At 57.3% G+C, this 26,824-nt stretch overlaps 2 protein-coding genes across 3 annotated transcripts; one reads left to right on the top strand and one right to left on the bottom strand.

The window, feature by feature from the left end:
- The first annotated feature begins 609 nt into the window (after positions 1–609).
- On the top strand, positions 610–22,027 carry MEIOSIN (meiosis initiator). 2 transcript variants are annotated; one of them, XM_073886541.1, is made up of 14 exons: positions 610–713; positions 2,171–2,241; positions 8,280–8,370; positions 12,897–13,008; positions 14,314–14,448; positions 15,291–15,536; positions 16,505–16,613; positions 17,426–17,526; positions 17,971–18,126; positions 18,485–18,558; positions 19,527–19,685; positions 19,779–20,023; positions 20,809–20,898; positions 21,452–22,027. In XM_073886541.1, the coding sequence occupies exons 2-14, from the start codon at positions 2,171–2,173 to the stop codon at positions 21,618–21,620; spliced, it is 1,758 nt and encodes a 585-aa protein (XP_073742642.1). In that variant the 5' UTR covers positions 610–713; the 3' UTR covers positions 21,621–22,027. The 2 variants fall into 2 exon arrangements, with proteins under 2 accessions (XP_073742642.1, XP_073742643.1); XM_073886542.1 differs by lacking the exon at positions 610–713 and adding an exon at positions 884–1,003.
- Positions 22,028–22,315: 288 nt separating this feature from the next.
- Positions 22,316–26,628, bottom strand: SIX5 (SIX homeobox 5). The gene is made up of 3 exons (XM_025850019.2): positions 25,736–26,628; positions 23,927–24,726; positions 22,316–23,676 (listed from the first exon to the last, which is right to left on the bottom strand). Exons 1-3 carry the CDS (start codon positions 26,542–26,544, stop codon positions 23,063–23,065), a joined length of 2,223 nt encoding a protein of 740 aa, XP_025705804.1. The 5' UTR covers positions 26,545–26,628; the 3' UTR covers positions 22,316–23,062.
- Between the last annotated feature and the right edge of the window lie 196 nt (positions 26,629–26,824).

The raw sequence follows: 26,824 nt of genomic DNA, 5'->3' as shown, positions 1-26,824 counted from the left end.
TGGAAAATAGAGCATTTGCTCTGTAAAGGAACGTACATCTTCGTGAAGGGAACTGTTACTAAGGGCCAGTTCCACTGGCCCTCCCCTTTGAATCTTTCCTCAATTTATGGCTCTTTAATGCAGCCCCTGCTTCACTAGGTTCTCAAGGTCTGTGAGCCTTCCCGATTGCACTGGGAAGACCACGGTGAAATTCCCAACTTCCAGCATGATCCTTGACACACGGTAGGCCCTTATTAAGATATTTCAACTGAAGGGGAAAGGTGGAAAGGGGGCCAGAAAGGAGACTGACGAGATCTCTTTCTTCCTGAGAGATGGCAGTTGGGGAGACCCCGCCTCCTCATTAGGATCCTCAGGCCCTGGTCAGCAGGAGTCGGATGGGGCGGGGGCGTGGTCAGGCGGGGGCGTGGCCGGCTGAAAAGGCGGGCCGCTGACTCAGCGCTGATTGGTCGGCACTTTGGCGCGCTCCAGCAAAGGCTTTGTCAGGAGGCGCGAGGCCAAGCTCGTGCTGAGCTAGAAGCCAGGGCTCTTCCCCAGGCGCGCTTGCGCACGGCCACTTGCACCCTGCCGTTTCCCCTCTCCAGTCTCGCGCCCAGCACACCTTGGCGGGAACTGGTGGGGGCGTGGCCTGGCCTCAGGAGCTCACTTTTGCTGCCTTCCACAGGCCTCCCGCAGGAGCCTCGTTCCAAGGGGATTCGCGCCCACCCCACGGCCGGGTGGGGAACGCAGTGGCCGGGGCCCGCCTGGGGCTCGCGCGCGCGGCCAGCCTCCCGGGACAGGCGCGAGACACTGTCTGATCAGGCTCCTGAGTGTGGGACTGGCGTGAAACCAGAAGGGGGGGCCTCACGCCATTTTGCACGTCCTGAGGCGGGTGCTGGAGGCCGACGGGGAACGGGGCAGGGGACAGCCTGCCTGAGGGGAGCCTGGGGTCCGCTCAGGAGCAGCTCTCTGTGGTTGTGGCCTCCATCCGGGAGTTTCAGGGGGACAGGAAGGCGGGCGTGCCCAGGTGCTCAGAGTGAGGCAGGCCAGGGGCAGCAGAGCTGGAGTTTGGGTTTGAGGCTGGGCCTAGGTTTTGGGATCCAGGCTCAAGTTTGAGACAGGGAAGGCTCTGTTTGAATAGCGCTGGGGCTTTGGGGTCACAAGCTAGGGTCTGGGCTCTCCGGCTTCGTATCTGGCTGTAACTAGTATTGGAATCTGAAGATGCTGGATTTGTGACTGGAAGTTTTCCTGTTGGAATCTGGAGATCCTAATTTTAGGATGTGGAAGTCTTAGTTTTGAATTCTGGAGTATCATTTGGGAGCCTGGGGTCTGATTTGGGAGGTTTGAAGCCTCAGTATAGATTCAGGGTCTAGAATCTCAGTATAGAGTATGAGGTATGAGATTTAGGGTCTGGAGTCACAGTTTGGGATTTTGAGGATTAAATTTTAGGGCCTGTAGTCTCCACGTTGAGTATGGGGCTTCAATTTTGGGACTCACATGTGAGATCTCAGCTTTAGGGTTGGGGTCACAATTTGAAGGTCCGAAGTGACAGTTCGGGGGTCTAGAGGTCTTTATTTTTGGATCCGAGGTCAATTTGGGAGACTGTTGTTTGCTATGGGGGGGGGCTTGGGTTTCTTACTTTAGGGTTTGGGTTCTCTATTAAGGTTTGTGGTCTGTGATCTTAATGGGATTGGGATTGGGTTGTCTTTGGAGATTAGAAATGGACAGTTTGGGGGTCTAGAGTATCTCAGTATTAGAGTTTAGGGTTTTAGGGTTTGAGAGGGCACCTTTTGGGGTTTTAGATCCTCACTTTGGGAGTTTAAAATCCTAGTTTTGGTGTCCTAACATTGCAGTTTAGAGATCTCAGACCACAGTTTTCAGGCCTGGTGGTCTGATATCTCACTATTAAGACCAAAGCTCTGAAGTTAAAAGTTTGGGAATTTGCTGCTTTTAGTTTTAGGTGTAGATCACGACTTGGCCCAAATTTACAACTTGGGATTCATGGACTTCAGTTTAGAGTTTGGGGGTTTGAATTTGGTCCCTGGGCCCATATTTGTGGGGGGTCGGGGACTCTTGGGATCTCTGAGTGCTCAAAGGAACAACATGGAGAAAATGAAGGTTGCCCACCATGTGGCCCATTCCTCCTGGAATCCCAGAGGTCACTTAATAATTCTTTCTTTTTCCCTCTTTGCAGATGTGGGGTTCCAGCAGACACCTGTGTTCCCTTGGATGGCCCAGAGCCAGTTCCCTGGGTTCCAGTGACAGGTAAGGGCTCTCCCCTGTCTATCTCTGTTCCAGCTTTGGCCACTATGGTTGAATAATAACAATAATGTTTACTAAGCATTTCCTGTTTGTCAGACTCTTTGCTAAGCCCTTTCGTTTGTATGATATCCTTTAATCCTTACACCTCCACAAGGAAGTAGGTGTGAATATTATTGCTATTTTCAGGATGAGAGAACTCTGAGGTGGTTGCCAAAGATCATCTCAGAGGCCCTGCTGGCTTTGACATTAGGAGTTTTGTAAATGCCCTGCCTTCCTCTTTTATGCATGTATACATTGATCCATCAAGCACCTACCAAGTGTCAGGAATGTCCTAAGAGGGGATGTTCACAGGAGATTGAGGGTCGTATCAGATTCCCCTCCTCCAGCCTGGATAAAGAAAAGGGAGCCAGAGTTCATCTTATCTTCACTGTCTCCCCGAATGACTTACTGTCCATCCATCTCTTCATTCATTTATTAACTCCAAAATTAAGCATCTGCTTTGTTCAGGTTCTCTACTTAGGCACTGTGCTCAGAAGGAGCACCATGAAGAAAATGAAGAATGCCCGTCCCACTGCCCATTCCTCCTGGAATCCCAGAGGTCACCAACAATGTTGGGGGGCGGTCTTTCCCCCCTTTATAGATGTGGGGTGGGGGGGTCATTGTATTAATAAAGACTCTTAGTTGCCATGAACAGAAACCTAGCTAAAACCAGCTTAGGCATTAAAGGAGATTCATTGGGTCCTTTAAGTCAAAAATTCAGGGGCATCAGGGTGGGCTGGTTCCATGTGAGGATTAAATGATGTTGCCAGGACCCTGCCTCTCTGGGCTCTGCTATTGCCCTGTGTTGGCTTCCTTCTCAAGCAGACTCTCCCTTTGTAAGGGCAAGATGGCTCCCAGCAGCTCCAGGGCCACATCCTGCCAGCCTGACAACCCCAGCTGAGAGCCTCTTTCTGGGAGCCATTGATTCTGATTGGCCAAACCTGGGTTATGGCCCCAATCCTGAACCAATCACTGTGACTCTTCTTAGCTGGACCTTAGTTCTATGCTCCTAGTGGAAGGGGTGGTTGGGGCAGACCTCTCTGAACCACACAGACCCAGAGTGGGGGAGAGGGGCAGTCCCAAAGGAAAGTATTACCAGGCAAGGGGGGTTAAATGTCAGTCAACCAAAGGCAACAGCTTTATCAACGGTAGTTAGCCAATACAATACTTCCACCCCATTCTTCAACATCCCTTATCCCTAAAAAATTCTGACAAATGACTGTCCACCTTCTGTCTATAACATTTTGTGAGCACTCTCAATGTGCCAGGTGTTATGCTCAAGATCTTTCCAGACAAGATCAGACTCTCTAGCCACTTCCATTTTATCATTGAGTTAAAAACAGCGTCAGAAAGAGGAAAACGTGTCCAAAGTCACACAGCAAATGGCAGAGCTGGGATTCCGATCTAGGTCTGTCCTATTCAAAAGCTGGAACTTGGGGCGCCTGGGTGGCTTAGTCATTAAGCGTCTGCCTTCAGTTCAGGTCATGATCCCAGAGTCCTGGGATCGAGCCCCACATCGGGCTCCCTGCTCCGCAGGAAGCCTGCTTCTCCCTCTCCCACTCCGCCTGCTTGTGTTCCCTCTCTCGCTGTGTCTCTCTCTCTGTCAAATAAATAAATAAAATCTTTAAAAAAAAAAACAACAAAAGCTGGAACTTATAACCAACTATGAGGCTGCCTGTTGAGATTGCCCCCTGCTTTGTCCTACTTTGGGGTAGCTCTTATTCTCTGCACATGTTAAAGCAAATTAGGGTCTGGGCCTTGGTTTTCCTATATCTAATATGAGAAATTTGGACCAGCGCTTCTAGCTCCTGTAAAATAAAAGAACTAGGGAGGGTTTAGGCTGATTGGCTCAGGGAAGAGGAAACCCAGGAATTAGGTCATTTGTCATTTCAAAGGCTGAGACCATCAGAAGACCGGAGCATTCATAAAGTCAACAGTTTTTTGTTGAACACTTACTAAGTGCTGGTCATTATTCTAGGAGCTAGGAATATAACTAGGGCCACATATGACTTGCTTGGGCCCTAGGCAATTTTGTCTTCTCAGGCCGTTTCTCCATTTTTTTAAAAGCTTGCTTGCTTGCTTGCTTGCTTGCTTGCTTTCTTTCTTTCTTTCAAGGTTTTATTTATTTATTTGAGAGACAGAGCACAAGTGGGGAGGAGGGGCAGAGGAAGACGGAGAAGCAGGCTCCCGGCAGAGCAGGGAGCCTGAGCAGGGCTCAATCCCAGGACCCAGAGATCATCACCTGAGCTGAAGTCAGACACTTAACCGACTGAGTCACCAAGGCGCCCAGGCCCCTTCCTCCATTAAAAATGTATTTAAAATTATAGTTTACAACAACATTGGCATAGAATTTAAAAGAAATTAAAACATTTTTAGGGCACCTGGCTGGCTCAGGTGGTGGAGCACGCGACTCTTGATCTCTGGATTGTGAGTTCGAGCCCCATGTTGGGTGTAGAGATGACTTAAAAATAAAATCTTAAAAAAGAAAAAGAAGGGCGCCTGGGTGGCTCAGATGGTTGGGTGTCTGCCTTCGGCTCAGGTCATGATCCCAGGGTCCTGGGATCGAGTCCCGCATCGGGCTCCCTGCTCCTTGGGAGCCTGCTTCTCCCTCTGCTTCTCTCCCTCTCTCTCTCCCTCTGTCTCTCATGAATAAATAATTAAAATATTTTTTAAAAAAAGAAAAAGAAATTAAGACATTTTCATGAGCCCTTAAAAGTGGCACCAGATTTAGACTGTGCTTACTGGGCCTAATGGTTAAGTCAGTCCAGGATATAACCATTAATAAAATAGACAAAAATCCCTGCCCTGTGGTGTTGATAATAAAGAAAGAAGATTTAAGATTCTGATAAATGATAGGGGATGTGACCAAGAATGTGCTTAGCTAGATTGGTTGGTCAGGAAAGGTCTCTCTGAGGAAGTCACATTTAAGCTCCGTGCTGAATGGCAAAGTAAAACCAGCCATACAACAATCAGGGCAAAAGAACATTCCAGGTGGAGGGAATAGGAAAGGCCCTAAGGCAGAAAGAAACTTGGCAGTTTAGAGAAACGGAAAAAGGACCTGTGTGGCTGGAGCTGGCCTGTTCCCTGAAGACCCTGAGGGCAGAGCTGGGATTAGTGGGTGAAAATTACAGAAAAGAACTTGTCTGAAACCAGAACCATCCAGCAAGGAAAGGGGCAGCCTTGGGAGGAAGTGCCCGGCTTGCAGAGGCCCCCTGGGAGCACACCCCAAGTCACACCTATTCAGGACCACTGCCCAGGAGATGTCAAGATTTTGTGATGCCTCATTGTTACCCTTTTCCTCCCGCCAAATTTTTTCCCAGGAACTTCTGTGTTTGCACACAGAAGGCTCTCAGTGCTTTGCAAAACCCAGAGTAAACACCCAGGGACTATAGTTGATATGAAATTCTTTTTCTCAGCCTTGGTCAGGTCACACCTTGAACTTAAATAGGCCTGGACACTTTTTTTCTTCCTTGCTTTCTATGTTGTTTCTCGCTGGGGCTTCCAGGAGGTCCTTCTAGAACAGAAGGAAAGTGATAGGCAAAAAGTAAGTATCAGGGCTAGACAGGACTTTAGAGGTCAGCCTACCCAGTTTTCCACCAAAGATAGAACCCCAACGCCCTTGCCCCTCAAAATTATGGTTTCTAGCAGGAGGTAACTAGAGACCAGAGATTTTTTTTTTCTTTCATTCCTTCATTCAGCTGACAAATATGTATGTCTTCTGTATTCATAGCGGTTTTGAGAGGGTGCACTAATGGTATCCTCCCCTGCGTGAAGCCCTTTTATGGCTTCCTGTTGGTCTTCAGATAAAGGCAAAACTCTTCTGTACTATGAGCCTTTGAGACCCTGCCTCATCTGGCCCCTATCTTCTTCTCCAGCCTTGTCTCACCCCACAAGACTCCTTGCCTTCTGTGCACGAGATAGGGCAGCTTTGGTTCCTTTGAGTTCTCCCTGCTTCCTTGTGCCACAGGGCCTTTGTGCATGTGCCCTCTATCTGAAATGTGCTTGTTCCCTTTTCACCTATACATCTCCACTCATCCCTCAGAACCAGTTCTGGCCAGGTTTACTTCCTCAGGGAAAACGTTGTAGATTAGATCAAAGCCACCTGTTTCAAGCAGCCTCCTTCTCTGTCCCCATCAGGGCCAACTCCCTGGGTGTGCAAACTCATATGCAGTTACAGAGCCCTGTGTTTAGAAGAGCCTGACGTTTGGTTTAATGCCCTGCTCTCACCACCTTGAAAACCTTAAGTTTTAAAAAGGGGGTCCCACGTTTTCATTTGTAAGGCTCCCCTCCCCAGCAAGTTATATGGTTCTGGTTAGCTGGTAGCTGGTAGCTGGTTCTGGTCCTAATTGGAATTTTATGCTTGTTTGTGCATGACAATCTGATTAATGACTTTATCCCTGATGGTCCTGTGGGCTCTAGAAGGGGCTGTATTTTGGGTTTTATACTTTTATCCCTGTCACCTAACACCATTCCTGGCCCGTCGTAGGTGCTCAATAAGTAATTGCTGAATGAGTGAGGGAGAACGATTCTTTTAGGACTTCAGGGTTTGGTTAGGGAGGTAAGTGCGTCTCCCACCCTGCTCCCCCATCTCCTCGAGAGCAGTGACAGTGTCTTCCCTCTCCTTCTGTGGTGTCCAGCACAGGGTCAGTGTGTAGGTTTGAGTAGGAACTAAACACCCGTCTGTAATCAAGGGAGTGTTTGAGGGCGTGGCCAGGCTGCAGGTGACAAAGTGTTGTGGACATTCAGAGCAGGGGAGGAAGGCAAGGGAGGTCGCCAGAGGCTTCCTGGGGCAGGTGGCCATTGTACTGAGCCCTGAGGGGAGGCAAGACAAGGATTGGGTGGAGACAGGGGGGTGTCCGAGCATTCCCAAAGGAGTTGTGTGTGAGTCTGGCAATAGTACGTAATTTGGGAGAGAGACTCCAATGTCTTTGTGTCCCCATCAGTCGAGAGAGAGGTGGAAGTGTGTGTGTGCAGAGTTATATTATGAATTATGAATGCAGGGATTAGATCCTGGAAGTTCTGCATCCGCTCAGGAGTCAGCTTCTGTCATGCCCTCATTTATTTATTTAGCAAATATGCAGTGAGTTCCCACGGTGTGCCAGACCCTGTTCTGGATGCTAGAGATACAGTGCCCCGCCCCCTCCCCTCCAGCTCTCAGCTCAGAGCAGGGCTCAGAGAAATGCATGAGCACGGGGCTGAGGGCCCTTAGCAGAAGTACCTCACCTGTCCTGTAAGAGATGAGACCAGAATGGTCAGCCGGGCCAGGTCTTGAGGGCCATTATAAGCCGGGTTAAGGGTTTCAACTTGGTCCTTACTAATGGATGGCGTCGAGAGGTTTGAGGCACTTACTAGACAACTAGAGTATCAGGCTCCGTGCTGGACGATTTCACACACACTGGTGTATTTGGTCCTACTGGTAATCCTCTGAGCCTCAGTGAATATCCTCATTCCCATTGCCCAGATAAGAAAACCATGGCCAGGGGCACCTGGGTGGCTCAGTCGTTAAGTGTCTGCCTTCGGCTCAGGTCGCGATCCCAGGGTCCTGGGATAGAGCCCCGCATCGGGCTCCCTGCTCCGCGGGAGGCCTGCTTCTCCCTCTCCCTCTCCCCCTACTCGTGTTCCCTCTCTCGCTGTGTTTCTCTCTGTCAAATAAATAAATAAAATCTTTAAAAAAAAAAAAAAAAAGAAAGAAAACCACGGCCAGATCTGTGTTGCAGAAAGCTTACCCTGATGCCAGTAGACAGGACGAACTGGAGGAGGCCAGGGGGAGGCTGGGAGGGCTAGGGGGACGGCCACACGTGTACTAGGGCAGGGTCTGAGGCTGGAGAGAAAGGATTGGAAGGGGAATGGGCGAGATTTGATGAGACCTACGATGCCTAGGATTCTATGCCTAGGGGGGCCTGGGGTGGAAAGCCTCTCTGAGATGGGGAACACGGAAACAGGTGGTTTGGGGGGTTCAGGTGCCAATGTCCTAACCAATACCAGCTCTTGGCCCCAAACAGGAGGCAGAGGAAGGACCACACCAGCAAACTTCATGAGTTGGCACTGCTGTTGCCTGTGGCCCTGAAGACAGGCACCAAGAAGCTCACCAAGGTATGGGGACGGAGGGGGAGAAGGTGGATGTGGGGGCAGGTCTGAAAATCTCCGTAACCGGGTTACCGTCCCTTGTCCTGGGGCCCCGACACAGACCCTTTTGGCGACAGCACCAAGATGGGCATGGTCCTGCCCTGAGTGGGCCTTTCTGTGATCCCATCACTAGAAGCCTGGGGGATCCTTTCTAGCAAAGGGGCAGGGGCAGCTGGGAGGGGAAGATCGGCAAGGAGCCAGGTAAAAGTCATCACTCTGGGGAGTCAAACAGCCACGGGTTCGAGCTTGTCAGCCCTGAAACGGCAGGACTCTGGGCAGGGCCCTCAGCCTCTCGGCCTCGTAAGCATTCTGTTTCCCAGCCATAAAACGAGGGAAAATAACGTCTACTACCCAGAGATATTGTGAGGCCCAAACGACACACTAGCCGTGACGGTCCTCGAAGAAATGTCACTTCCCTCTCTGAGTCCCTTGTCCTGGGTCCTGGGGGCGGCATCTCCATCTCCCGAGGTAGCAAGAGTTAAAGCTGCTCTGCGCGTCCCCCAAGTGGCTACTCGATAAATACATATAGTCCTGAGCCGCCGCCTCGCTCCGCCAGTGGGGACAACTTACTAAGGGACTCAGAGATCTTGAAGGCATGGTGTGACGTTTTCTTGCTATAGTTCCTCTCATTCCGTCACGTATCCACTCATTCATCAGCCAGTTATGGAAAGACTGTTGGATGGCAGAAGCTGTTCTGGTTGCAACGAGGGGGGGCAAAGGAACTTGAGACTCGCTCCTCATCCGCTGGGAACTCAGAATGTGGTCAGTACGATAGAGATTCTAACCCAGGAACCACCAGTCCCCAGCTAGAACGTGCTTCTTGCCTTCCGAGAGGCTCAGAAGTGTGGGCGTTTGGGGCAAGATCCAGATCTTTGGGTGCCAGATCCTAACCCCTCACCTCCTGGATGCCTACCACCTTCCATCAATCACCGTTTTTTGTTGACTCTCCCTCCTAAGCCTCTCGCAGCCATTGGCACTGTAGCCTAGCTTCCTGTGGCCACTCTAGCAAAGCGTCACAACTCTGTTTCTTCAAACAATGCAAATTTATTCTCGCACAGTGTGGAGGGCAGAGGTCCAAAATCGGCCTCACGGGTCTAAAGTCAGGGTGTCAGCAGAGTCAGTTCTTCTCCGAGGCTCCCGGGGAGAATCTGTTGCCTTTCCCTTTGCCAACTTCTAGAAGCTGCCTGTGTTCTTTGGCTCACGGCCCCTTCAAAGCCAGCAGCGTAGCATCTCCCAGTATATCTCTTTCTCTTCCTCTGCTCCCATCCACACCTCACCTTCTCTGCCTTCAACCTTCCTGCCTCCCTCCCACTTGTAAGGACCCCTGGGACCACAGTGGGCCCACTCAGTTAATCCAGAACAATCTCCCCATCTCAGGATCCTCTACTCAGTCACATCTGCCGAGTCCCCTTTGTCATATTCGGCAGCGTATTCACAGGCTCCGGGGACTAGGGCATGGCCGTCCTTGGGGAGAGGCATTAAGCAGACCACGATGGTGCTCAGAAATACCTGAGGAATTTTGCCCTCTGTCCTCAAGCATCTGTGTATGCAGTGTGCATACACTGCACACTCAAGTGATCAACTCTTGAGAGGTGGGGGGGGCAGAGACGACTGGGGGACAGTCCTGGCCCCGAAGGAATGACAGTCGAGTCAGGCGACAGGCAACATTTCATCACTGACCGCATGACCACATCCTGTGGAATTCTCCCCAGGCCTCAGCCTGCTTTCGTGACCATTGATCCTCTGATGTCTTAAGGATCCCTCTTCCTCCCCACCTTCATCCTTCCTTGGGTTCAGTCCTGAGTCTCCTGCTCCGCGGACAACCTGCGTCCCTGCCAGTCCCCAGCCTCCCCCTCGACCTGTCTGCCCGAAGGGTGTCACCATGACTTGTGACAGGGCTGTGTGACGCTCTCAGTCTGACGCTCAATGAATGAACTGAGCTGTTACGTGTTGCCTTTCCTGTATTTGAGATTTGGGGTGCGGCTTAGGTCCGCAGCATCCTTCCTCACCATCCTGACTCATGATGTGCCCCCAGCCCCGTATGGTCCTGTGGCTTCTCTCTCGGACCATCAAAGCCCTGGGCATATTCCTGGGACAGTTTCTTTACCTCTGACCCCTTTAGATGAGGGCTTTTGTGAGGGCTAAGGACCATAATGGAAACAACTCTATCCCCAGCACCCACAGGGCCAGCAGACAACAACCACAGCTACTCCCAATTTACTGAGGGTTCTAGGTGTCAGACCCTGAGTGACAAGCATTTTGGATACATTTTCTCATTTAATCCTCCCCCAAGGCTTGAGAGGTGCATCTGGGTGTGCTCATTCTCCACTGTGAGGAGAGGGGTCATGTTGCCCAGAAGGACATGGCTAGTTGATGGCAGAGAAAAAGAGTCAGATATGTCTCATTCCAAAGGCCTACATCCTCAACCGCTTGGTCACTCAGTACTCAATAGGTGTTTGTTGAATGAATGAATGGGTGAATGAGTGAGTGAATGAATGAATCCCCTCAGCTAAGACAGTTACAGGACCTGTCGATCTCGCCTTCAGAAGGTCTCTGGGATTGGAACCTCTGGCGTAGCCCCCAAGCTAATTTTCCTGAACCTTCGGTCTTGGAATCTGAAATGATGCCCAGTGGCCTTCTGCATAAAACCTTTATACTGCTACTAATCCCATTTCATATAACTTGACAGTTTACACAGTTTACAGACACAGCGTAGTGAGTGCCAATCATGTGCCAAGCCGGGGGTTGGAGATAAAATATCTGCTCTTGAGAACCCCATGGTCCGGTTTTCAAAGTTAGAAAAGGTCCTCATTTAATCCTTTCAGAACCTGATGAAAGCATTCTCATTCAATCATCGACGAAGTATTTATTAGGCAACTGGTATATCAGGCTCTGCGTTGGGCGATTTCACACACACTAATTTATTCAGTCCTAATGATAATCCTCGGAGCCTTACTGAATATCCTCATTCCCATTGCACAGATAAGAAAACTGAGGCTCAAAGAGGTAAAACGGTCTGTTCCCGATACACAGCCAGGAAGTGGCAGATTGGATCCTGGTCCTTCCAAAGTAACAGTCTCCTGCCTGTGTCACATGTAGTCCGTAGTTAGATTATAGCTTCCTCCCGTGGATCAGGTCACATCATTTCAGTGACCGTCGCTTTCTAGCTTATGGAACGGTTTCACACAAGTCCCTTTGTGAGACTGTGTTTCCTGATCTAGGGTTTGGAAGATTACTGCTAATGGTTTTACTGGTATTCTAGGGACCCAGTTCAATCCAAGAAATACTTACTGGTGTTCTTCCCTCACCTCTTCACCAGGCTAACTCCTGTCGTTCTTCAGGTCTCCACTTAAATGCTGGAGGCCTGGGGCGCCTGGGTGGCGTAGTCGGTTAAGCGTCCAACTCTTGGTCTTGGCTCAAGTTGTGATCTCAGGGTCCTGGGATCGAGCCAAATGTTGGGCTCCATGCTCAGCGGAGGGTCTGCTTGGATTCTCTTTCTCTCTCCCTCTGCCCCTTCCCCATCTCTAAAATAAATAAATAAATCTTTAAAAATAATAAATGCTGGAGGTCTTTCCAGACACTCAAGTCCAATTTCAGAATCTCGTTACACTCTTATCCATGATGCTTATCACACCGTTGATAATTCTGTATGACTTACGAGTTTATTAAGGGCCGCTGTCCTTACTAGATTATAAATTCCATGAAGGTAAACAAAAGCATGTCTGGTTCACCCCTATGTACCTGGCCCTCAGTGGGTAGTAGTCTTTTTTAGCTTTGTGTCTTTGACACCAACTTAGTACTTGGTGGCTGGCTGGGTGACGCCTGCTGGGCAGAAGGCATCATGCTCTGTGCTATGGAGATCATCCTTCAGTGATCAGTGGCTAAGCTACCTCTTGATTCTGTGAGCGAAGGATGCAGAAATCACTTAGCTACAGCCTCTACCCTCAACTAGTTCAAGGTCAATGAGAGAGAATAACGCATGAACAGGTAATTAGGCCAGGGCATTGCAAGAGTGCTGAGGAGGGACATCCAACCCAGCCTGAGCGAGAGGGTTCAGGGAGGCAGGAAAGCTTCTGGAAGGGGAGACCACTGTGCTAAGGCTCAGAGGAGGAGAAGCCAATGCGGGAGCCTGTGGGGAGAAGAGGAGGGCTTTGCAGGTAGAGAATACAGCCTGTGCAAAGGGCCAGGGGTGAGAAGCCAAACAGTGTGCATTGCAAAACTGGGCCAGGAGGCAGGCAGACCTGAGTTTGGCTGTGCCATTTCCTCTCTAACCTTAGCAAGTCATGCTAGCACTCCGAGCCTCGGTTTCCTTAGCTGCAACAGACCTCTCCCTGAGCTGCAGCAAGGTCTAAACAGAATAGGAATATTTCTGCCACCAGAGGAATTGTCAGGTTGGGGAACGGGCTCCTGCAGCCTGTCTCTGGTCCCCTGCAGCCTCACATTGTCTTGGGCCCCCATTCCTGTGCTCAACCCTGTCTTTCTTTTGGGGGCAGAAGGAGATTCTGCTGCATGTCCTGCATTACATTCAGTACCTCCAGAAAAGCATCAATGTGGCCAAGGCCTTGCTCAAGTTCCACACCACCAATGGGGAAGGTGAACTCGGGGGTAAGTAAGTTCAGTCACCATTTCCCAGGGCCTGCTCTCCATCAAGTCCGGTCCTGGCCGTCAGGGACACCAAGTGACTTCGATGAGCCCCCAGTCCCCGGGGATCTCAGAGCCTGGCAGAGTTGACAGAGTCAGAGAGATGGGTCTGATGCCGTGAACTCAGAGCAGGGTGTCTGGGGCCTCGCAACCGGGCCTGCATGGACAGTAGCCTGGGGGAGCCCTGGCAGGCAGGCAGAAGCCGTGAGCAGGAGCACGCAACCACAGGAAGACGTGTTTGGAATGTCTGGGACGGGCCAGCAGCTGGTGTGCTTGGAGGGACCGTGTAGCATCAGGACGACGTGCGTAGGCTCGCGAACCAGACCCTGACGCAGACACGTGTCTTATGACCTTAACCTCCCTGTGCCTCAGTTTGCTCATCTGCAAAATGAAACTGATACTAGTACACCTGACCCTTGAAGAACACGGGTTTGAGCTGCATGGGCCCAGTTATATGCAGATTTTCTTAGATATATCCTGTACCGTCCTGTAAATGTCTTTTCTCTTCCTTATGCTTTTAACACTTTTGTCTAGCTTTCTTTACTGTAAGAATACAGTATACAACACAGGATATACAAAATATAGGCTAATCACCTGTTTGTGTTATTGGTAAGGACTCTGGTCAACAGTAGCCTAGTAGTAGTTACGTTTTTGGAGGGCCAGTATGAGACGTGGATTTTCCACAGCGCGGGGCTCGGGCTAAGGAGAGAGATGAAGATGAGAATTACGGCAGAGGACTTTAAAAAGCCGGGGAAAGCCATGATCAGATTTTTTTTTAAGCAAGAGGTGCCTGACATCTAGTGAGCAGGATTGGTTGGTTATTAAGGGAGAAACTCGAGTCAGGGAGGTCAGTGAAGAGGCCTTTAGAAGGGATCTGGACAGGAGACAGGCCGATCTCGCACTGAGGGTGAGGCTGGGGACAGAAGTCGTACCTTTGGGTGATGTTGAGGAGGAAGAATTGAGAGGCCTGACAGAGAGGCAGGGAAGCCTTTGGGAAGCGTTGAGTCTGTCTTCCTTCTTGGAGGACCCCGAATGGCTTTGGGGGGATCTGAGTTTACACCCTGGAACCTCTGTCGCCTGGCCGTGCAACCTCAGACCAGTCCAGGCTCCTCCTGGGAGCTCAGTTTCCACATCTATAAAGTCAGCTTGGGGACCGTGGCCACCCCCTAGTCCTCTGCCCAGGATTGGGAAGCACATCCTGCCTCCTTGGAGGCAGGACGGCATGAGCTCGGGGGGCATCTGACCTGACTCTTTCTCCACCCTTTGCAGGTCTGGGAAGGAACTGGGCCTCGGGCCCCGCACGGCGGAGACACTCCACCCCTTCGAGCTCCCCACACTCTCACAAGTCCCGTCTTCAGGGAGCCTGCCGGAAACCCCAGAAGAAGAAACCCACTGGATTGTCAGGTACAAGGGAGACCAGATCGGAAGCCAGGTCACATGGGAGCAAAGCTCCTTCTCCAGAGCCCTTCTCACTCCGGGGAGGCCTGATCAGCTACCCAGAGCCCCTGACACCGCTTTACAGCGAGATCTGTCTGGTTCAACGCCCTGGCCCCTGGGCTCACTACCTCCGATGCCTGGCATGGTTGCTTTTCTTCTCTGAGCCTCAGCATCCTGGGGGTGGACCACAGGGTGGTCTTAAGGACCAGGAGCCTGGGTACATACCCTTGGAGCAATGCTGAGTGGAGAGGCTCATGGTCAGCACTCGGTGAAGGGAAGCTGCTGTTACCATTTATTGTCCTTACAGCCAGTCACCCATCCCGGGCCAGGGCATCAGGGAGCACCGGCTTATGGAAAGACCCAAGTGTGGAAAGCAAGCATCCCCGGGCCAGCCTCAGCCTTGCTGCTAACTCTCCACGTGTCCCTTTGCCTCTGAAGGCCTCAGTTGGCCTCTCTTTAAAATGGGAGTTGTACCTAATCAATGATTTCTAATCTTGGCTGCCTATCTACTGAATCATCCAGGGAACTTAAACAATGCCTATGCCTGAGCCTCACACCCAGAAAGTCAGATTCCAGTGGCCTGGGGTGGAACCTGGGCATCAGTATTTTTTCCAGAGCTCGCAAGGTGATTCGAACGTGGGGGTAGGGGCAGGGAGCCTCGGCTGAGGTGACCGCTCGCTGAGGATCCAGGCCCTGGGAAGGCCTGGTGAGCGACCAGGCCCAGCAAAGCTTGGAATAGGCTGGGGGGCCCAGGGCAGAGACGCCCTCCACTGGAGACCCCTCTGATGCTCGTCCCTCTGTTCCGCCAGAACGCCAGACCCGGGCCCAGAACCCTCGCCGCTGTCTGGTCCTGGACGAGCCCGGGGAGTGGGTGACCCCATCCCCAGAGCAGCAAGGAAGACACATGGGGGGGACCACCACCCCGTCAAGACGTGCCAGCCCCGGCTGTCACCCCAAAGTTGCGTCATCCCTGCCTCAAGGTGACAGGAAGGGAGGCAGGTCCCGGCTGACGTTGCTGGACATGGCCGAGAACAGCATCCACTGTGACTTCTCAGGTTGCTGTCTGCCCTCACTGTTAACTTAGTCCCTTCCACACTCCTGGGCAGGCGCCCGCAGCGTCCCAAGCCTGCGCCCAGTAGCGGGCCCTCTGCGGTGGACAAGAGGGACACTGTCTCGGGCCTCCTTCCCCATGTCTTCTTCCATTTAGGCCCCGTTGTGGATGGAAGGGTGGGGCGGCATCAGCGAGGCTCTTGCGCGGGGCTGTGGGTCCCAGAACCGGGGGAAGACAGGCAATGGCTCCTGTGGCTCCCATCCCTGGGCCACCTTGAAAAGGTGTGGTGATGCGCCCGGTAGGGCGCTGGGCGAGACGGGGGCGCCTGGTGGGCTGGGGAGGTCCTGAGCCGTCCTGCCCCCCATCCGTTCATCCGGCCCCTGCTTCCCAAGCATCTCGGGGCCAGGCCGCATGCGACTGCTGGTGCCACAGTCCAGTGAAGGAGCACAGAGTGACCCCGACTTCCCGCAGTCGCCCAGGAGGCCATGGGGGCCCAGAGGAGGCACCCGACCCACCTGGGGAGGGAGGGCTTTTCGGCTCTTCCATTAGTTGTGTGACCTCGGGCAAGTTACCTGGTATCTCAGGGTCTCAGTTTGCTTAACTGTAAAACGGGCATAATCATGGTACCCTCCGGCAAAGGGCCACTGACTCGTATTAAAATGCCCCAAACCATGCCAGCAGGGCGAGCGCCTCGTACGTGTTGGCTCTCATCGTCTTCCTCAACAGTGTTCCACTTCAGGATTTTAGTTCTCTTAACACCTTCTGAGAGGGATGTGGGTTTCCAGAAACCGAGGGGTCATTCGGGTCACCCCGTAGGCTCATGCAGAGGCCCCGCAGCCTGAGGTCTTACAAGGATGTGGGAGGGAGAGGCCATGGCAGACCGTGGCACCTCTCCATCCGGCTATCTGTGACTCCTGGGATTTGTTCCAGTCCCAGGAGTAAGCATCCCCGCTTGCCTCCCACTCCCCCCAGGCTGCTATGGCCCAGTCAGTGGCCAGGGTGATGGGCTCTACCATGCCTTCAAGGCCCAGCAAGGGGCTGAGCGGATCCACTTTCTCAACAGGACTGAGCCCTGTCCCAGGTAAGGGAACCCCAAGGGCTCCAAGTGGGGAAGGCTGAGGTGTCTGGTCCGGCACGGCTGAGGGGTGGTGAGAAATGAGGTTGCTTGCTATCCTCACTGGTGTCTGTGGAGAGAACACCGCGGGCCTAGCTTCGTGCGGGCGGTGGACGCTCAAAGCAGAGCCTTGCTTCAGGGCTGCTGGACCAGGCTCGCTGGCCTCCCTGCCTCACGCCTCACCCCTCCAGCCCGTCCTCCCCAGGGGCCACAGTGGCTTTTCTAACCCCAGACCTCGGTCACGTCAGCTCATGGCTTTCAGGCCTCCCTCAGTGCCCGTGGGGGCAGAGCCCCAATATCTCAGTCGGCATCTGAGAGCTCATCTTGCTAGCCCCCTCCCCTGCCCCAGCCCCATGACCCTGACCCGAAAAACCACCACATATTCGCCACTCCGTGGGAGCCGTGGCCTTGGCCCGCTCTGGACTTTTCACCTCCCTGACCCCTCTTCCTGACAAGCCTGTTGCCCTCGTCCACCGAGAAGACCACCACCCTTTTAGGCTGAGCTCAGCGTGGTCCTCCCTCTGAGTCCTGCTGGAACACGGCCCGTCACAGCCCTGCGCCCTGGGCATCAGCACGCGGGGACGGCCACCTCTCCTTGCCAGTCTGAAGGCCCTTGAGGGCAGGCACCTCAGCTGACTAAGCTTCCTGCCCCCTGCCCCCAGCAGCCAGCACAGAGTGACCCCTGTCCTTCGTCACAGCGGGCGACACCAAGACACCCCAGGGGGAAACGGCTGGGCCCAGGGCTCCGGGTCTGCCTCTCGAATTCCCACCTCTTGCAGGCAGAAGCTGGTGTTCTACGATTCCAGCGAGGAGCTGGACAAGGAGTCCCCAGATGCTGACCCTTGGCTTCCTGCCTGGACCCCAGAGGGCAGCCCCCCTGGTGACTGAAACTCCATCTCTCCTTGTAGGCTTGTGTGGGGCCTTTCGCACTCACTTCCTTCTGAGCAGCACTGGGGTGGCAGAAAAGAGGACGGGGACTTGGGGTCTGCCCAGCACAGGGCTGTGTGCGGCCACTGTGGCAGACGGTGCTAGCCGATCATCCCTCTTTCTGTGAAGCCCAGACGTTGCCTCAGAATCTTCCTTAACCCAGAGCCCCAAGTGGCTACAGTCAGTCTATCAGAGGCGGCACACCAGACACTGATTCTTCTGTTTTTGGTCACCCATGACCTGATGCCAGGCATGGCGTCTCTTAATTTCCTCTACAAAGCACTCAAAATGAGCACTTGACAGAATCACCCTTCCCCCGTGTCTCACACCATCTTCTCAGCTCCAGCCACCGCACTGGGGGAGAAGGTCATCCTCAAGCCCCATGCTTCCTTTTCAGGGAGCCCGCTGGCCTTGGGGCCTCCCCAGATTAACAAGTGGAGTGTGACAGGCCACCCGAGCGAGATCCTAGGGCTCAGCCCCTCCCTCTTCAGCTCCCCAGGAAGGCTGCCACCAGATCAGATCCTGGGGGATGGCACCGAGTTCCTGACCCAAGGTGAGCTCCCGGGCCCAGACCTGACGCTTGGTCCGTTCAGCAAACATACGGCGGTAACCCACCAGGTGCGGCGCCCTGGGCTTGGCCGTGCTGGGTGCCCCGGGGTGGATCCCACCCAGGCTCTGACTCAAGAAGCCTGCGGCTTTGTGGGGAAGCAGCCCCGGACCGGCCCAGGGAGGGGAAGGCTCCAGGAGCCAGCATCAGGGACCCACGCCCTCTGCTCAGCTTGGAGCTGCCCCAGGGGAGCTGGCCCATGAGCTGGGTTTGGTCCTAGGACAGGAGATTCCTGAAGCAGAGACCCGGAAAAGGGCACCGGGGCGGTCTGCTCCAGCCACCGCCCGCTCTCCCTCCCCGACAGCCCTCTTCAAAGAAGTGTTCCTAGACCCCGAGTCTTTACCTTCTGATGACGTGCTTGAGGCGCTCCAGGACAAGGTAGGCAGCCGTCCACAGACACGGCCGACCGTCCTTCTTCCCACACGCATCGCTCTCCTGCTTCACGGACTCACCCATGCCCGCGACCGGGCAGCCGCCTCCCCCCAACTGCTCACTGTCCATCTGCTCGCTCTTCTCCCCGTCCTTCCAGAGACTCGTCTACCGTCTGTGTCCTCATCTGCCCATCCTTCGAGCACTCACTGCTGGCCACCGGGTGCCCCACTCTGTGCTGGGCATTTGGAATGAACTAGACCCCAAGGACAAGAGCTAAAAGCTGCCAGGTGCCCAGAAAAGACCCCACGTAATTTTAACAGCTGCAGGGTCTCTGGTGACCCCAGTCGACAGACAAGGAAACTGAAACCAGCAGAATGAGCTCAGGAATCCTCAGTTGGAAAGAGCCTCCCTCCCAGGCCCCAGGGCTCACCTCTGGCCACAGTCCTCTCTGGGGTCTCACCGCCCAGCTGACGGAAGGGCAGCCCCAGCTCGGGTCCCCAGATGAGTCTGCCTCCACCTCTACTCTTTCCTCCAACGAGGAGCTGAACCTGCAGCAGAAACAAACATAGCCACTCCTAGCAGAGCTCTTAGGAAGCTCCAGGCACGGGGCTAGGTGCTTCTCAGCCCTGCAGGGCATGTGGCGTGACCTCCATTCTGTAGGTGAACGTGATGCTCAGAGAAGTTACCACTTGCCCAGGGCGTCACGGCTGCCGACCCGATGGCCTTAAGAGCTACTAGACCCGGGGGGGGGGGGGGCCCGGGGAGGCAAGCCCCTGAACCCCAGCCAGCCCCCCTGACCCACCGTGGGAACCTGGGAACACTTGCTTGGACATCCAGGGGCTGTTTGGATGAGGTTGTCTTAAATTCAAGCAGATTCTGATGGCTCCCCTGACGTTAGGAAAGCCGTGAGTGGCAACATGACGGGACACCGTGGTCTCCCCTCACGTCGCCCGTCTTCCTCCTTCACCCGCCAGGAGATGCCCTCGGAGACTCCCGAAGACCCCCCCGACTCCCACAGCCTGTGCCAGTCCTCTGTCTCTCTGGACCACTGCTACCTGTCGCTGAGCGAGAACAGCAAGGCACCGTCCAGGTCCAGCTCCAGCTCCAGCTCGGAGGACTCAGACACTGAGTCGGTGTGGAGGCGGCAGGATGTGATGGGGGGACAGCCATCGGCGAGGTCGCTCCCCCGTCTCCTGCCGGTGCTCACCTCCCCATCTCCCACCCAGGACGTTCAGGCCGACCCCGAGGGCCTGCTGTCCTCCAGTGACGAGGATGGGGACTACACGTGGACCCCCACCCGGCAGGCCGCCACCCTGCCCGTGGCCGGGAGGAAGGCCAGGAAGGGCCAGGCGGGCTGGGGCCCGGCGAAGCCCAGGGAAAACAAGAAAGCCCCCTGCCCGACCCAGATGAAGAAAAAGTGCGTCAATGGCTTCATCATGTTCTGCAGGATGAACCGGAAGCAGTACATCCGGTGGGTGGGGGGGTCCTTTTGGGCCCCCGGGTGGGGCCCGGCCTGCACTGTCTCCCTCACCACCACCCAGAGCATGTTGCCCCTGCTGTCTGACACATTTGCCCCTTCCGGCAATGATCCATTGACCCTTCCTCAGTCACCACCTCCCACCCAGCATCTAACCTGGTCCCCTTGCGCTGGTCAAGGCCTGCAAATTGTACGCAGTGAAACCTAACTCAGACTTAAGAAAAAAGGAACGTGGCTCACATAGCCCGAAAGACGGAAGGAGGCAGATGGCCTTCAGGTGTGGCTGGGCCCAGGGCTCAGGCGGTGCCGTCTGGGCGTTTTGTCCCTCTCTCCACTCTGCTCTTCTGGGTTGGCTTTGTTCTCAAGCACATGGGGTGCGGTTGGTAGAGGGTCCCCCCAAGGCTCAGGTCCAGCGGCCCGGGGGGAGGAGAGCTCCTTGTTTCTAATGTTTCCCGCAAAAGTTCTTGGGGCTGACTTGATAGGTCAGGCGCCCAGCCCTGAAGGTGGCGGGGGGTCGGTGGGGGGAGGCCCCCCAATCCACAGCGAAAAGCTGGTGCCCTGACAGGAAGATACGGGTCCCCTCCAGGTCCCGAGACTCGGTGTCCCCCTCCCTTCTTTGACACCTGAGCTCCAGAGGGTGTGTCCCGAGGCCCTTCGGGCCAAAGTGGGTAGAAAAGATCCGAGTTCTAACAGGGGAGCCTCCTGTGGTCAGACCGTTGGCCTTCGCCCTGAACAGCCTGCCCCGTGGGCCTCTCCTCACCTCTTCCCTCCTGTCCCAGAGCCTGTCCTGGGACCGCATCCACGGCTGCCACCAAGGAGCTGGCCCAACTCTGGCGGGTGATGACCCAGGAGGAGCGAAGACCGTACTGGTGAGAAGCCCGGGCCCCCGGGGCGTGGTGGGGGGGAGGCGGAGCAGAGGGGCCTCCCGAGCCCCTGACACCTGCTCTGATTTTTAGAGCCTTGGGCTTCATGATATTGGAAACAGGTTGGAGTTTATTACTGGGGCGGAAGATTTGGGTGTTGCCAACTCTTATGAGATCGTTGGGGGGTGACGGAGATCAGGAGGTGCTCGACCTCGGAGCTTAGACGGGCAAATAGCCCAATTCGGGCTTTGGACCCCCTTTGCCCTTCCTGCCACAGGGAGTTTCTCAGAGCAGGAAGCCGGGCCTTATTTCCCTGTTACTAGCCCTCCTCCCTCCCTCCCGTCCTCCTGTCCACCTGGCCAGAGCGGCCGCCTGCCCCCCCCATCGGCCCCTGTACACACAGCCCTAGGCGTGCACTTCGGAGCAGGTCGCACAGGAGTGTGGGGCTCCGGCGGCCCAGCCCCGCTGTACAGATGGGGACCTGGAGGCCTGGGCTCTGGGGGCGGGGGTTGGTGACACAGAGAAGGCACGACCACCGATCAGCCCCCTGCTCCCCCAGCATCAAAGCTCGCAGGTTCAGCCTCCAGCACAACCGGATCGTGAAGCAGGACAGCTCGAGCAGCGAGGACGAGCACTGGGGGACCCCCAAGCCCTTCTACCAGCTGCTGGCCGAGAAGGCCCGCCGTTCCTCAGACCTGGGCCCTCTGCTGCCCCCTCAACACAACTGAAAGGGTAACCCTGCTGTGCCCCCTCCTCCTCTGCTTTGCAACCGGGAGCCGGTGAAGAGGTCGGCCCCTCCTGGGCCTCGCCCCTCCTGGAGCAGGCTGGGAGGGGGCGTACTTAGGGCCCCTGACGCTGTGTGCGTTTGCCTGGTGCTAGGGCTGCCTGAACTCGGCCTGCCCGCCGTCCCCTGCCTCGCTCGGGTGCCTCCAGGGGCGCTGCAGGGCCGGAGGAGGGGAGCTCTGAGTGAAAGGCAGTAAGGTGAAGTTTCCGAGAAGGGGCCCACTCTGCCCTTCCGCTGCCCACCCCAGGGTCCAGTGGTTTCAGCCGCGTTCATTCTTACCTCGCCCCACGCCTCCCTCCCCTGTTCTATTTATAGATTATTTATTGTTCGCAACAAAATAAAGTGGAACCCCTGTTACCAGCAAGGACAAGGCAGGCTCCTTTGGTCCCCTGCTTCCTCCGCCCTGGGTGGGGGCTCCTCCTGCAGGATCTGGAGGGCCCGGGGGCCTGCGGTTGGAGAGAACCCACACCTTCCCAAGCGGCAGCACAGAGCTGACCTCCAGCCCACCCCCACCCCCCCACCCCCGCCCGGTCAGGGAGCGGTGGCCAGAAAGCCAGAATCTTGGGTGGGGCTTTTTTATGGTCCAGTGTTTCCTTTGGGCAAGTAATTTAGTAGGTAGCCCACACCCCTGGAGGTTCTAGTTGTCTGTTAACTTTATTTTAATTGAAATGGAGGCATAACATGTCCTAGAAAAATAAAAATTTATGATACAAACTAGACACAGGGGTCAGGGTTGCCCCAGGGGTGAGGGGATCTTTGGTCTGGGGCCAGAGGTGAGAAAGAAGGCTCTAGTCCAGGGGGAGCCTCACCCAGGCCTCCCCGCACCTGCCTCCCTTTTCAGCAGGGAGGGCCCAGCCCGGGGGGAGAGGGGGGAACGGTCCTGGGGGTCTGGGGCACAGGACTGCCTGTCCTCCACCCTCCGACTCCAAGTGGTTCTGAGAACCCTGGATGTCAGTGGACCTATTAGTGTTTTAGGGAGCGACAGGGGCGGGCTCAGGGGCTCGGAAATCCAGCCACGTGGCAGGGCTTGCAGCTCACAGCTAGTACCAGGTTGCGGGGGGGACATAGCCCCTGAGTCAGGACCCCCAAACCTCCCCGTATATTTGGGGCACAGAGCAAGGAGAGGACTGTAACAGAGGACGCCGCCGAGCCCAAGGACGGTGTCCCCGGGCGGGAGTGGACAGGGGCCAGCCCCCCCCCCACCCCCCGCCCCGGCACCTCCAGGGCTTGGAGAGGTTCCACGGCCCGGGTGGGGGGCGGCGCACGTAGTGTGTGGCATCTTCGGCTCAAAGCGACCGTGTCTGGGCGGCCCCTCGTTCGGCTCAAAGCCCCGGGTCTTGAGCACCATTGGCAGCAGAGGTGAGGAGGCCCGGTGCGGGAGGGCGGTCACAGTTCCAGAGGGTCTTCCACAGGCACCGACTGTAGCTGGGTCAGAACCTTGGGCTCGGCTTCCAGGCCCTCGTCAACCTCGCCTCCTGCCGTGGACCCCAGGAGCAGCCCCTCAGGGTCGGGGTCTGGCAGCCTCAGCACGGTGTGGGGGGCCTGGGTCCCCAGCCCCTTCTCTGCTTCCAGCAGCCCCTCAGGGCCCGCGCTCAGTTCCAGGCCCGCGGGCCAGACGGGCATGGCTGCGGGGGACAGCAGGAGCCCTTCGGGCGGGGGCGCCGGGAAGCCGGGTAGGAGACCCGAGGAATCCGGGGAGAAGGGCAGGCTGGCAGCGGCAGCGGCGGGGACGGGGACGGGCGGTGGCGGTGGCGCAGACAGCGGGCCCAGGGCGTGGACGTCCGGAAGAGCAGGGCTGGGGGCCACCGGGAGGGCTCCCTCAGGCACGGAGATGGCCGGGTCTGGCTTCAGGGGCAGGGCCAGGCCAGGGGCAGGCGGCAGGACCTGGGAGACCAGCATGCTGGTGGGGAAGGTGGCCGTGAGGATGATCTTGCCCTGCTGCACGGCCACGCCTGTCACGATGGGGCTGCCCGACACGGGGTTGGCCAGGAGAAAGTTTCCTGTGGGGACGAGACATGGGCCAGGCGCCGGGGTGAAGATGACGCTCGGCAGGGCAGGCAGGGAGATCCGCAGGAGGCAAAGCGAGCGCCTTTCAGGCGGGGCCTGCGTCCGTGTGGCTTGAACCTCAGGCCGCCGCCTGGTTCTGGAGGGTTCTGGGCCGTGCCAGGGATGGGCTGCCCAACCTCCCCAGAGCCCACTGCCGGTGCCACCCCCCCCCCCCGACTCAGGCCCCAGCAAGGCAGGAGGTACCTGGGGCGGTGGCCGAAGGCAGCTGCAGGGCAGTCACGCCCACCCCGGAGTTTATCAGGTGCACGTTGGCGGGGCCCGCGGCTGCCACCTTCACGGGGCTGCCTGGCCCGGCCGCTAACAGCTGCAGCGGCCCCACCGCCTGGGGCAGGGTCACCACCTGTGAGGTGGGCACCACCTGCGGCAGGTTCAACAGCGGGGACGCGGGGCCCAGGCCTGCAGGGTACCCAGGGGGCGGGGAAAGCGGCACCACCTGGGGAGCAGCCACCGAGGGCACTGGCCCCGGGGGCAGAGGGAAGGGGGCAGCCGGTGGGGGACCGGGCACCACCTGGGGCAGGGGCCCCGCAGCCTCCTCTCCCGCCGGCCCCGAAGCAGCCACCTGGGCCTCCTTGGTCTTGGCGGCCTCGGGCTGAGCCTCTTCTAGCCGGACCTCCCCGGTCTGAGGGTCCAGGACCAGGGAAGTCTTGCCCTCGCTGGGCCCCTGGGGCCCGGGCTGCGGTGCAGGAGGACCACTGCCACCCGTGAGCAGCAGGGGGCCCAGGCCGGAGGCCTCCCCGAGGGCCAGGCTGTTGATGATGACAGGGCTCCCGTTGAGGAGCACGGCGGGAGAGCTGCCCGCAGCCAGGAAGCTGCCATTCACCAGGATGGAGGAGGAGGCAGCGCAGGGCGCAGCAGGGGCGGCCCCGGCGAGGAATATAGAGCCCTGGGCGGGGGCCTCCGCCGCCACCGGGGCCACCGCCCTGTCCAGGTCCTCGGGACTGCGGCTGCACTCGTCCTCGGTGGCGGGGTTCCCGTCAGACTCGCTGGTCAGAGAAAGGATTGTGAGTTGTGGTCCCAAACGCCCTGCGTCCCCACTGGCTGCCCTGCCGGAGCGCGGGGCTGACCGCTGCCTCCCCACCTTGCCGGGGCCCAAACTTCTGCAGCCGAAGGCCTGGACGGGGCGGGTTATAAAACCTCCTCCTGAGACCACCCAAGGACCCCCAAGAGGGAGCCTCTGCAAGTCCAGCATTGATACCTCTCCGTAAAAACTAAAGCAGGCCCCATCGGAGGGAGGAGGCCCTCCTCTCCCAGCCCCTTGGCCTCCGCACCCCAGAGGCTGAGTACTGGGCTGCCCCGGGGTCCCCTGGGTCGGGCAGCTCTGCCCGGCGTCTTCCAGGAGAGCGAGGAGGCAGCGCCGCCGCCCGCTCAGTTCCCGGTGCCTCCCCCGCCTCCCCCCCCCCCCCCCCAGGCCGGCGTCAGAAAAGGGAGTGAGAGACCGGCGCGCAGGGTGGGAGGGGAAGGGCTTGGGTTACAGGGAAACCGGAGCTGGGGAAGGTTCACGTTTCACAACAAAGACAGACGACGGACCACGCTGTTTGGGCCCCGAGGGGGGCGGTGAGTGGGGGGGGGGCGGCGGTGAGGAAGAGCCACGGTCAGGGAAGGGCCCGGCAGCCCCGGGACGTGAAAGATGCCCCCACGCGCGGTGGGTGGACAAGGCCCCGTCCCCCTTTCCGCAACCCCCCATTTCCTCATTGCCTCCCACCAGCCACGGACACGGATGGGATTTGGGACGGAGCTCTGAGCGCAGCAGAGGGGAAGCGGTCTCCCGGCCTCCGCGACGGGAGCTGCGGGGTCCGGGAGAGGGCCCGGGCCGTGTGCCTGTTCCGTCCACACGTATTCCCTGCGCCCTGGGGGGCGCCTGAAGGCGTGAGCAGGAGGTGTCCCCGGAGCTCGGCGCGCTGACTCCAGCCGTGAACATGGGGGAGAGGGGGGGTGGCTGGTGGGTGGCACGTCCCCGGGAAAGCGGCACTTGCGCTGCCCGGGTCCCCTCACCTCTTGCAAGGCGCGCCGCCGCCGCCCCCGGTCCGATCGCGCTGTCGCCGGTTCTTGAACCAGTTGCTGACCTGCGTGAGCGAGAGGCCGGTGAGCGTGGCCAGGCGGCGCTTCTCGTCCGGCGTTGGGTAGCGGTTGCCGCGATAGCAGGCCTTGAGCGCGGCGCGGGAGCGCTCCTTGAAGCAGTAGACGGTCTCTTCGCCGTCCCATATGGTCTTGGGCAGCGGGAACTTCTTGCGCAGACGGTACTTGTCCACTGCGCCCAGCGCGCGGCCGCGGGCCCGCTCGGCCTCGTGGTAGCGCGCGCGCAGGTAGAGGTCCTGCAGAAAGGCGTGGTGGGCGGCGGGGAAAGGGCGGCTCTCGAGCAGCCGGTAGAGCTCGGCGTACTCGCCCCGCTGGAAGGCCACCAGGGCCCGAGCGCGCAGCACCGGATCGCTGCCACGTAGGCGCTCGGCCGGGGGCAGTGCGCCCAGGAAGCGGCTCAAGCGGCCGGCGTGGCCCGCCTGTAGCAGCGCCTCGCAAACGCACGCCACCTGCTCGGGCGAGAAGCGGAGGCCCGTGGGCGGCTCGGCAGCGGCCTCGGGGGGCGACCCGGGGACGCCCGGGGATCCCGGGCCCTCCGCTCCCGACGCCGCTTCGCCCGCCCCGGCCCCGGCCGCGGCCGCTGCCTCACCCTCGGCCGCCTGCAAAGTCTGCAGGAGCTGGCGCGCTTCCTCCTCCTCTTCTTCGGTCGCCGCCGCCGCCGCCGCCGCCACCGCCTCCCCCCCAGCCGCCGGCCCCGCGCTCGGCTCCGCAGGCAAGGTAGCCATGTTTTGCAACTTTGGGAAGTTCCTCCCTCCTTCTCCTCCTCCCTCGGGCTTTCCCCAGCCCCCTCCCCCGCCCGTCCCCCCTCTCCGCCCTCCTCTTCGCGCTGCCCGATCTTCTCCCCCCGCGCCGACCCCGCGTCTCCCCCAGCAATGCCAGGCCCGGCTCTCCACTTGGGTCTCGGTCCCAGTGTCCGTGTGAGTGCCCGCCCCCCTCCCCGTCTGTCCGTGATTCTCCTTTTGTTTTCCCTCCGCCTCAGGCCGCGCTTTTTTGCCTCCCCCCGCG

The sequence above is a fragment of the Callorhinus ursinus genome, unplaced genomic scaffold, assembly GCF_003265705.2.
Source record: "Callorhinus ursinus isolate GAN/ISIS: 27379988/994484 unplaced genomic scaffold, GSC_fseal_2.0 scaffold71, whole genome shotgun sequence".
Lineage (NCBI taxonomy): Eukaryota > Metazoa > Chordata > Mammalia > Carnivora > Otariidae > Callorhinus > Callorhinus ursinus.
The sequence above is the reverse complement of the archived record's forward strand: the minus strand, read 5'-3'. Positions and strand labels throughout refer to the sequence as shown.